Source organism: Aureobasidium pullulans (assembly GCF_000721785.1).
Source record: "Aureobasidium pullulans EXF-150 unplaced genomic scaffold scaffold_19, whole genome shotgun sequence".
Classification (NCBI taxonomy): Eukaryota; Fungi; Ascomycota; class Dothideomycetes; order Dothideales; family Saccotheciaceae; genus Aureobasidium; species Aureobasidium pullulans.
This window is the reverse complement of record NW_021941039.1, coordinates 272755-283736: the sequence shown is the minus strand read 5'-3', so window position 1 is coordinate 283736 and position 10982 is coordinate 272755. Positions and strand designations below refer to the sequence as shown.

Genomic DNA, 10982 nt, shown 5'->3' with positions numbered 1-10982 from the left:
GAAAATAGGTCGAATTTTCCAATCGATGAAATCATCACAGGTGCAGAAAAAGAAGAGCGATCTCAAAGATCCTGCGCCAGGCTTTTCGTCTCTGTATCAATGCACGATGATTTGCTGTTTAGGGTTATTTCTGTGGGAGATCGATGCAATTTTGGTTTTGAGTATGATTGTCGTTCGAGCTCGACTTTGGGATGGCTCGGCGTACACGTAAATTCAGCTTTCAGCTTTACATCTCCTAGCTTTTTGACAACCATTCCATCTTCGCCGCGCCGCATACGCTTATAGCGCCACGCGCATACAGCAAGATGTTCAAATCAAGAGAACCCTTCCATAACTACAATGGCGACAAGCTGAGCTTTCTCGACCTGTCCACGTAAGATAATTCAAGCATATTCCGCGTGTCTAGCGTTAATGAACATTATAGGGAGGTCCGCTACCTCATTTATCGCTGTGTATTTGCGCCAAACAACGAGAACACGGTTATAAAGATGTCCACGGACGCATTCCACCTTTCGAGACTCATCAAAAACCGTCCTATCCGCCCTATCACGTCCGACTACGCCTACAAGAGCTTAAGCATCCTAGCTACGTGCCAAATCATCAGAAAGGAAGCTAAACAGCTCTTCTGGGCGCTTACCTCCTTTTCCTTCTCCACCACTACCGAGCTCAACATCTTCCTTAAGCAAAACACCATTCTCCCCGGCCTACCTCGCCGCACCAACCTCGAAAACATCCAGCACGTCATCCTGGTTAACGATGACATCAACAACCACGACCACGTCTACCGCGACCGTGTCCTGACTAAGCTGGCCAATGGCAGCAGTATCGTCTCGCTAGCCATCCAGCATAACGATAGGTGGCCTTGTTGGTGCGAGCGCTGCCTAGACGTCCAAGAGGTGTTTAATGTAGAGTGGGAAGAGCAGTTGGAGGAGCGTACGGCCGAGGAGGAGAGAGTGGAGGAGCTTAATGATAAGCATGCTGCCACTTGGGAGCAGGACCAGATCGATCTAGAGCTGGAGTTCGCTGGCTGGGAGGAGCTGTAAGAGTTCAGGTACTATTGAGCCTGAGGCTAGAAAGAGTATACTATTAAGCGGCATGAGGGCAACAAGGGAATTTGAGCCTATGGAACGTGCTTTCTACCTCCATTGAATGTCTAGTATATGTGATTCTGTGCCTATAACGTGTCCCTGCAGATATCTTACGTCCGGCTAGATCGGGACCCCTCACTGGACCGCCACAATTCCTAGAAAAGCATCTTGCAATTTGACAGGACGCATTGAAGGCCGCCGGCAACGCTGGAGTAGCGTTGCATAACATTGAAGCAAGATAGTGTCTCCGTATCGCGAGAAGAGGAGATCAGGATGGTGCAGGAGTTGCTCCAACCTGGTACAATCATGCTAGTACATCGTGCTTTTGGAATCAGGCTGTTCATCGTGATGAGGGTCAGAAGGTTACAGTGATTCACAAAGCAAGCAATGGAACAAAGACGAAGACTAGCAGAAGTTCTCACGGGGAGAGAAAGGAGCAGAATCGATAGGACGACGATATAGATCAGAGTGGTGGTTTTGGATCACTCCAGCGTCTCTTTATAGTAGACCAAGCCCATGATTGTTTACCAAATCAAGCGGAGAACATTCGGAAAAGATATCGAGCCACCGCACTTGTCATGTATGCATTCTCTTATCGACATGCTCGTTCAACAACTCGGTTATTGTCTTGGCGTTGACCTCCTCGTTTCCACGTCTCCCTTCGCCCTCAAGCCATAAACCTTGTCACCGTGTTTACGTCCAGCTCTTCGATAGCAAAGATGGCACGCAGCAAGAAGACATCGCTAGCCGCACGCCGTGGACCCGAAGTCCTCCTTGACATCGACAGTCAGGTCGACAACGCAAACGACAAGCCCGACATCAGAAGACTTGCTGCACAAAACTTCCTGTCCAGCATCAGAGTCACCTCCCCAGCCACCCGTCCCCCTGGTAAGATGCAACAAATCTAAACGTTGTCTGTATCCGTTCTAACCATGATGCCAGGTCGTAGCACTCTCCTCGCGCTTCCAGTCGAAATCCGTCACATGATCTACGAGCATGTCTTCTCCACCGGGACCGTCGACGTGGCTACAAGTTCTCGCGTGATCACGATATACAAGTGGACGCAATTCATGCTCTGGGATCCCACCGGACGTAGACACAACTATCACACCAATCCCTCATTCGAACACAAGCAACTGAGCATTCTGGCCACATGCCGTGAGATGCGCCAAGATGCCCTCCCCTTGTTTTGGCCAAAGACGATCCTCAGATTTGACAATGAGATTGCTCTTGAGCGTTTTCTCGGCATCTCGAACAACGAAGACCGGGACAAGGATCTCGCAAAGCAGAATGGGGCCGTCTTGCTCCAAGCCTTCAAAGTCGAATGCGATGTTACCAGCATTCGTACCGGCATCTTGTCTCGTCTCAGAAACCTCAAGCAGATTGCTCAGCAGCTTGACCAGCCTCTGAGCGTCGACTTCATCAGCTCTGCCAGCCAAAGGGGTGATCCCAAAACTGGTCCCCAACTTAAAGCTGGCGAGATCTGGCACGTGGAAATGATGGCTATGGCAAGCAAAGCGCACTCGAAGCAGAGAATGGCCGACACCACCGTCGGCGACTGGATGACTACTTTCAAAGACGACAAGCGTGCGGCTAAGCACAACGAGCCCCCTAACGAGAACAGCTTGCTACCCAGCTTCCTGGTTTATTGAGCGTCCTCTTCTTACACCTCCAACCACTCTGGCAACTCAATAGCAGGTGCCCCAAGCGCCATAGCATTAGTGGAGAACAGTTAACGGACAGATCAAGGGGCAATGGTGATATCTTGAAGAGGCTTGACATCAAGAGACAGGAGTGGATCACGGGATGAACAAGTAGAAGCCGTCGTTTAGAAAAGACGAGATATACAGGACGTGAGGTTAGCTTTAGTAGACTCGCCGATCCAATCCAAATGATACTGAAATACCATACCTTCTCGTCGCTTCGCTGGAGTAGGGGGTAATTCCATTAGAATTACCGGTGACAACAATATACATTCACATCCAGGTTGCAACGTGCATATCCAACAATGAGGTCGTGTTTCTCTTGGCGTGATGTGGAAGTCGGCTGCGCACGATCGGTGGCTTTGACCCTTTTTTGAATTCCGCCATCAACTTTCATACCAACTTCCCATAACCATCTTTTCTCCATTGTTTTTACTCAGACAAAGAACAAGATGGCTAGAAAGCCCAAGGCCAAGGGTGCACCTCTCGCAGACAACAACAAGCGAAACAACAACGATGCTGCCACTCAAGGCGCAAGTCTACCTGTCAAACCCATCCCGGGAACAAGATCTCTCACCAGTAAGCAGAAACCACAGTAAACTCCTTCTTTGACTCTGCTGACCAGTGCTAGCCTCTCCCGCCGTCAACGCCAGCCCCTCGCGCCCAGCAGGCGGAAAGCTAGACACCCTTTTCGTTCTCCCAGCAGAAGTTCGCCAAATCATCTACGGCCACCTGCTTAGCACCACAATCATCAAGATTGATGAGCGCCGACTGTTGCGCAGACGTACGGCCTCACAACGCCAAAACGACTATCACATGGGAGATTTCAAGGCAAAGCAGCTGGGCATCACAAGCGTATGCAAGCTTGTAAGAATGGAAGTCCTAGAACGTTTCTGGGCACAGATCACCATCCGCTTCGCAAGCACTTATGTGTTTGCGAGATTCTTGGGGGCGTACCGTCCCATGGACCAAGTCCTAGATATCGGCTCGCGCAACCTCCCGGTCCTTGGCAGGTGCGCAAATGTCCAGGTCGTCGTCAAGGCTGAGAGAGGCACCATCAGCGGTCTCCAGGCTGCTTACGAAATTGGAAGACTGGTGGATTGCTCTATTGAGCCCGAGCTCCTTGAGGATACCCCTTCCACTCGCATGTCCGCTTACATCGTCGAGTCCACACGCCTCAGAATGGCGGATATTAAGAGAAACCACGAGTTGATGGAACAAGGAGCGGGTTTCGCGCCAATGGGGCAGCTGAGAGCCATTTGAAGGAGGGATTGATGGAGAGAACATTCTACGAACGCATGGAGGATTTCCGACGACACGCCACGCCAAATCTCCTGTGTCGGAATTCCTTCTGTCGAACGATGATGCGATTGTCATTCGTGCGAAGAAGCGCATGGCTCGACAGTCAGCGCTTGACAGTACGCTCAGGGATGTCGATTGGGCCGAGTGCGAGATTCGACACATCAAACATCGTAAGACCATGAACCTTGGTATCGCTAGGTCTTTGACAACCTTTGCTTTCGTTTTTCTTTGGAGGGTGCTGTGGTATTGAATCGGTTCTTGCATTTGGATGGAGGTATCACATGGTATATTGGCAAACTGGGATGATCAGTCAAGGGATAGCTTTTGGAGTATCTGGGCGGTCTTCCGGTCCTCTCTATGCTCCATGCAGACTGTAGTCATACTGGTCGAAATGCAAGAATATTTCCAATCGTCTAGAAACGTCCAAAGAAGCATGAATAATCTCTCCCTGCACGACACGCAGTTCACAACATCTCACTGAATAGCACGGAGTGATTGAATTGGTTCTTGACTTTTGATAGCATTGATTTACTACTCTTACAACAGCGGAAGAGACGGCGGCAACGGCAGCAACGATAGGTAGGCATACCAACGGCATCTCACCCCTACTGACCACGCATATCTCTCAGTCTCATCGAGACGTACTGCTGAGCAGGCTCAGGCTCGGGTTCAGCACGACCCTCCTCGAGAAGAGCGACAGCGCTGCCAGCAGGGGCGCGGTCACGAGGGCCACGGGAGCGGAGGTCTACGAGCTCTATACATACAACGTTAGCATTCCATCTTCCCCTTGACGGATTACATCATAACTCACCAACAGCTCCAGCCAAACCGCCATCGCCAGCAGGGGCGCCAGCAGCAGCACGAGCAGGGCGCAGGCGCAAGAAGACTACAAATGACCACATTAGCATCCATCCCTTCCCCTACACTCTGCTGAGTAACACATACCAAGCACACGACGCACCCAAACCGCACTCCTACTCTCCACAGGCAGCAACCCCGGGAACAAAAACCTCAACCTCGGATCACGCAACAGCACGAACCAACCCATGAGGGCGCCAAAGAAGAGGAGGCCCAGCGTCAACATCATGCCGATGATGACATCGGTGGGGACGCGCTTGCTGACGGAGGCGAGGAAGATGATGGCGGCGAGGGCGATGAGGGAGAGGAAGGCGAGGAGGTATTTGAGGTCGCGGATTAGGGCGCGGAGGCCGTTGAGTTGGGCTGTGGTGGTGGCCATTGTTGTGATGAGAGATTGCAGGAGAGTTTTTTTCTGATGGTATGGGTGGTGCGAGAGGAGGAGAAGGAAGAGGTTTGGACGTGGGAGGTTGTGCCCCGGGTTTGCAGATTTGGGAGAGTGAGCGGAAGCGTGGGGATAAGGACGTCGCCGAGAATCACCTATCAAAATGCAACAACCAATTTTCAACAACATACACGTCCAACGAGAGCATCAATATTCATCACCTACATTAACAGCAAAGAAAGAGCAAGGAAAGATACACAAACTGCAGGCGGATAGAAAGAGAAGAAATGCGTAACAGGACACACCCTGCAGTGGGAAAGAGGAGGAAAACAAATATACCGCGACGACTTTCTTTACCGCATACCGCCGTCTACCTACCAACAGATGTCCGCCGCATCTTCAAGCCATCTCGCACACGTACCTACCTCTCGTACCACAAGCCTACCGTCACAGTAGCGCTATCAAGACATGAAGAGAAACGAACGACGAGAAAGAGCAAGGAAACAAAATACAAGCTGCAGGCGGAAAGAAAGAGATGAGATGCGAGACAGGGTACAACCTGCAGTGAGAAGGAGATGGGGAAACACTTACTGTCGACACCTACCGCTGGTGTCTGCCGCCGATTCATACCGCCGAGACCTGCCGCCGCACCCTACCGTCGAATCTCACCATGCTCGCCGCATTCTATTGATCTGTCGTTGCACACAGCTCTTCGATTTACCCACCCAGAGAAGATCTCAAAGACTCGCTACCAAGTTTCCTAACCTTCTTTACACGTCACTGGGTCATGGCGCCCCCCTTCCATATCAAGGTGAGTCTTTGGTTGCACCGTGACTGTCCATCTTTCAACAGCCCAACGAGGCTGGAGCCATAATAGCAAGTAGCATGTACCAGCCAAGTCCTAACTCGGACACGACAGCATGATGTCGCGATGACCGTGTCGCTGTCAAAGAACTGATACATTTCTGAGCGGATCGGCGAGCTGTAGTGGGCTGTGCAGTGTTTGCGATGCTGGCAATCACCGCTCTCACAAGCTCGAGGAGGCTTGTTCTTGCTCCACGACGGAAGCGACCAGTCTTGTCTGCGAAACTAAGACGAGGATTTTTGCCAGTTCCGCTGAAGTCCAGTCCGAGATCATCTTCTCCCCACGACCCTCGACGACTTTTGGACGATGAGGTGACCGTTGTTGCAATCCACACCCTTTTCGTTGCCTTGCTGGCTATCCCACGTTCGGCGCTTGAGGCATCCCGACCATGTTTCGCGTCTCCAAGGAGCTCTAAGGGGATCTGAGACGTTCAGCAGCATCGTACCAGACATGATTCATAGTTATGTGTGTGGGCTCGGGCTGGTAGGGTTCGCCTCAACCGACGGGCTTAAGTGGTGTAGCGATTCAACGGCTTGAACAGATCTGATGAGGACACCTTGATTGAAGAGGCATCTCAACCACTCCATCGACAAGGAACTAGTCTGGCATGAGGCCTTGAGTCCGGAAATGCCGTCTCTTTTCGATCGGCCAAGAGACTTTACATTCGCAGGAAGGAACGCGAGCAACTGCAGACGCGTATGAACCACAGTCTTGATATGAAGAGAGTCGAAAACGAGATCCAGCATGCATCGAGGCCTCATTCTTGCAGCCATCAGTGCCACGACCACAGCGACATCATGAACGGCTGTTCCTCGCAGACTGCGCTCCAGCATAAAGCTATCCTTGAAGCTTCGCCAGCATCGCTGCCCGACTGCGAAAGCATGTAACGGCGGAGGTCGCTCAAGCTCAGGCTCAGGCTGTCGAGTGCAAAAACTTTGCCTGGCACACCTTTCTCGATTCTTGCGCTTTGCTCACCACGACCCATCACCCTAGCAGGAGGAGGAGGTATGTGGACGCAAACGTAGTGTCGACGTTGTCGTCTTTGGCAAGGAACGAAGAGGGAAGACGACGTTTCAAGCAAGCTTCGAAAATCCCCTCGTTCAGCCACGACTTTTGGCCACTTCACATCAGCTCATTGACATCCACACGGACCACAACGGTTCGCCGCCACCGCCCACTCCTGTTTCCCCTTTGTCTGCTGCTGCTTGCGTCTTCCTCGACAGCTTGGAATGCTAGTGGCTTTGTGTTCTATTGCTATACTAACTCTACGGCTGCTTCCGGTCCATTGCTCTGGAGTGTCAGCTCCCCAGCCCCAGACGCCGTCCTCGGTCAACCGTTCGCAGAAGCAGAGGACGCTTGGCCCGTGCCAACGCTCACGCCATCATCGTTCCCCCAATCTCTATCTTCTTAATCCCTCATCTCGGCCAAACCTACATCAATTGGTTCTGTGGTGTAGTTGGTTATCACTTCTGTCTAACACACAGGCGGTCCCCGGTTCGAACCCGGGCGGAATCATTGCTTTTGCCTGTGCGGCATGTGTTTTGCTTGCCTGTCTAGGCATGGGTGTGCTGGAGCTTTGAAGTTGGAGAGGCTTCGAGATTTTACAAAAGCTGAGAGCTTGGTGCTGAAGTTTCGCGACGCTTGGAATCAATAGGCGGCGGGGAATTGGAGAGTCAGAGCAGCAATGCAGTCTCCAGCTGCGACGATGAGTATTAGGGTCCGAGCGAAGAGGTCTCCATCTCGATTTCCTTTTGAGAGGAGAAGTGCTGCGAGACCGCTTGTGCTGCTGGCATGGAGTATCGCTTGCCGAAAACGAAGCATGAGCTGCTAATCTCTGAGAAGATGAGAGGTAAATCTCGTCGCAACCCGCGAGAGCTGTCCAGTTTGCAATTCAGATGGAGTGCTTACCTGGTCATGGTGCAGCGTAGGCGTACCGCCTGCCCTGGACGAGGGTTTTCGGGTGGACAGTGGAGCCGGTTCACCAGCAGCGGACATTTACTCTGCGGGGTGACAGGCTGTTCTGAAGTGGAATCTTTGTGTGAGAGTTACACCCAAGGCATAAACTTTCTTCCTGTTGATTGCTCGAGACTTCAAGGCATGTGGAAAGCGACACGCAGCAGAGCTCGCGACGAAAGTCGCGATCAGCTATCGACACCCACAATGTCTTTTCGCAAAGAGCCACAATCGGGCCTAGCACATCGGCTCAATGACCGAAAGCTGCGAGACTCCCAGCGTCTTCAGAACATTCGGAAGGTCGATGTGATCAATAGACAAATTCGGACAGGGTCATACCTACAGCGAGTGGTGTGATCAACACCGATGGCACAAGGAGATCGACATCCTGATCGACGGCTAAGCGGGCATAATCCATGCTGTAGATGACCTCAGAACTCCCATCTTGCGTCTCAAAGCCCTTGTGCGACGATACAAAGAGGCTGATGGTCAAGCGGACAATGGCCATTCTGGAGTTTGCTGACTTGACCAAGAAAGATGCTAGGAACGTTGACTGGCAAGCGGCTACTAGCATGGAATTGAGGCAAGCTGGAACATCACACCGAAGAGACTGGAATGATCTGTGGAAGCCCATCCAGCAAGACATGAGAGGTAAAAATGAGCAGACCAACTGGCCTCGACAGATAGCTTTGCTGGACAGAAGACCGGGCTGTCGTCAAATTTAGCTCAGCAGTCAGCTAAGGCAAGACTCCGTGCAAGAGACAGTAACGTGTATGTCATGCCGAGTGGGGCAGTGGTCGAGAATTGGAGATGAGACATCTGGTATTCAGGGTAAGGTTATTGATACAACGAAGATTTGGGCTACTCCTACGCATGCTTGCCGCAACAACGGCTGGCTCGGTGGTTACATGGCGGACTGGGGATCAACAGAGAAGCACAAGTCTCAAAACGAATCTCTTCCACGACCAAAGACTTATTCAATCCGCAGCAAGGCCTAAGTCTGACTCTCTGGCAGCGGTGGCCTTTCACTGTATACGCTGCCGTATCCGCCCGACAGCTGCTCACCCTTCGCAATAACTAGATCAAGAGGCAAGAGGTGCAGCCGCCTCTAGTCGTATGCTTTCCCAAGAAGCCTCCACGGTACCTGAGTCTTCGAAGTCATGGCCATTCGCGAGTATTAACGGTCTCGGCGTTGTTGGTAATGATGACAGATGCCTTGAACTGGGACTAAAAACCAGGAGTCGACGGGCTAGTATGCTTCCAACTCGCTCAGGCCGAGAACAACAAGGCCGCTTGACCATGGAAGACCCCGCTGCCCGCCAGTAAACGTTGCTCGGTGGCGGAGAAAACTGGCACGCTGATTGATGCGCCTCACTGAAGCCGTGGCGCTGTCCTGAGCGTGGTTGATTACTTCTACTCGCAGACTATGCGCCGTATTGAGATGTGGCCTCTACCTTGTTCAAGTCTGAGGCCAAGTGTCGCTGTGTGCCTTTGAGCCCAACAGATGCTTGTCGATGGAGGCAGTGTTCGAGCGGCAGACTCCTGTCCGTCTCTTTGGAATGCGAGCGCTTTATTCTACACAGTAGAAAGTCCTGGTGATATTGGATGTAAAGTAGTACTCGATGCCGAACTGGTTGAGAATGTCATGGGTTGGCGTCCTCGAGGCCTTGGAAGAGAATTCAGTCGAGGGTCAATCTACCTCCTTCGATGGTCGTCTTCTCTTTCGAGTGTTTCTAGTCTCTGGTCTAGTGCACGTCAATCGTTTCAGTGAGCTGAGAGATTTTGCGACCAGAATTCATGAGCTGGCGTGGACAACCGTAAACCAGGAGGAGAGATGGTTTCGAGGCCATCATGGTGGATTGAAGCATGGCAAGGCTCATGTTTGATGGATCCTAGGCTGTGTTGGCAGGTCAATCTGAACGATGCTAGCGATGTGGACGCCTTTGATGCGGTGGCATAAGACTGCTTATGGATGATGGCTCCAGACGGGTTCGAAACTGTCGGGTGCAACTTCCTCCTCTCTGCAGTGCCATTAGTATGGACGTGGGGTAAGGTGCTGTATAATTACCCGAGGCTGATACATCAGCAGAGATATGTGCACTTGCTGGCTTTGAACGTGAAATATGAAATTTGGCCGGTGATTGATGATTAGGCGGTGCATGAAGTCTTGGGTGGGCAGACGATCTAGACGAATAGAAAGGAACAGTAAGATCAACGATGAGATTCTGCGCGAGTAAGATCAGAGAAGAGAGAGCGTGCGATATTCTTCTTCAGATCCCAGCTCAAGGCCAGAAAAATGATGAAAAAAGTAGTTCGCATCAGCCCGAGGTAGTGCAATACAGGCGACACAGTGTCAGGAGACATACACATGCTACCGACCCCACTCGAGCGATGCGCAGAGGTCTCCCAGCTGGTTCCAAAAAGGTGGGTAAGGTAGATGTCTACCAGGCGGTGGCCACGCGAAGGCAGAGCATCTTGTACGGTCATCAATCGTTCCCAGGCGAACAGAGCCGTTTTGCTTGTTGGCATTCCTTCAAGTCTTTGTTCTTGCGCAGAGTACTACTACTTCTCCTTCTTCTTGTAGCCACGGGATGGAGTGAAAAGAAGAGAGAGGGAACGAAAGAAGGAAAGCAAAATAGTCAGTGGGCGCCGACGCAAAGCACAGACTCGTTGGCAGCCAAGAGCCGGCACGACACACACACTCGGCAGCGACCCAATCATCACGAAACAAAGCAAGGCTTATCTTCTCCGAGCACCAGTCAAAGACCAGTAGGCTCAATGAAAAAAAAAGTGATTCGCGTCAGCTCGAGGTAGTGCAATACGAGCGACAC

General features: G+C 51.7%; 4 protein-coding genes across 4 annotated transcripts; 3 read left to right on the top strand and 1 right to left on the bottom strand.

Annotated features, from left to right (window-relative positions):
* Nucleotides 1–305: 305 nt before the first annotated feature.
* M438DRAFT_358080 (uncharacterized protein) lies at nt 306–1043 on the top strand (the record flags this gene model as incomplete). Its single annotated transcript, XM_029907232.1, has 2 exons — nt 306–373; nt 425–1043. The coding sequence occupies 2 exons, from the start codon at nt 306–308 to the stop codon at nt 1041–1043; spliced, it is 687 nt and encodes a 228-aa protein (XP_029757553.1).
* A 764-nt stretch (nt 1044–1807) lies between these two features.
* M438DRAFT_338139 (uncharacterized protein) lies at nt 1808–2740 on the top strand (the record flags this gene model as incomplete). Its single annotated transcript, XM_029904086.1, has 2 exons — nt 1808–1976; nt 2031–2740. 2 exons carry the CDS (start codon nt 1808–1810, stop codon nt 2738–2740), a joined length of 879 nt encoding a protein of 292 aa, XP_029757552.1.
* Nucleotides 2741–3243: 503 nt separating this feature from the next.
* M438DRAFT_383590 (uncharacterized protein) lies at nt 3244–4249 on the top strand (the record flags this gene model as incomplete). The annotated part of the gene is made up of 2 exons (XM_029908945.1): nt 3244–3370; nt 3423–4249. The coding sequence occupies 2 exons, from the start codon at nt 3244–3246 to the stop codon at nt 4052–4054; spliced, it is 759 nt and encodes a 252-aa protein (XP_029757551.1). The 3' UTR covers nt 4055–4249.
* A 347-nt stretch (nt 4250–4596) lies between these two features.
* On the bottom strand, nt 4597–4999 carry M438DRAFT_348175 (uncharacterized protein). The gene is made up of 2 exons (XM_029906079.1): nt 4905–4999; nt 4597–4847 (listed from the first exon to the last, which is right to left on the bottom strand). The coding sequence occupies exons 1-2, from the start codon at nt 4993–4995 to the stop codon at nt 4699–4701; spliced, it is 240 nt and encodes a 79-aa protein (XP_029757550.1). The 5' UTR covers nt 4996–4999; the 3' UTR covers nt 4597–4698.
* Between the last annotated feature and the right edge of the window lie 5983 nt (nt 5000–10982).

What these genes read in the sequence shown, in the direction of transcription:
- M438DRAFT_348175 (XM_029906079.1), bottom strand. Translation starts at nt 4,995, where the DNA reads ATGTGGTCATTTGTAGTCTTCTTGCGCCTGCGCCCTGCTCGTGCTGCT. An exon ending in CGGTTTGGCTGGAGCTGTTG is followed by an intron (nt 4,848 to 4,904) that starts GTGAGTTATGAT and finishes TTGTATGTATAG; the next exon opens with AGCTCGTAGACCTCCGCTCC.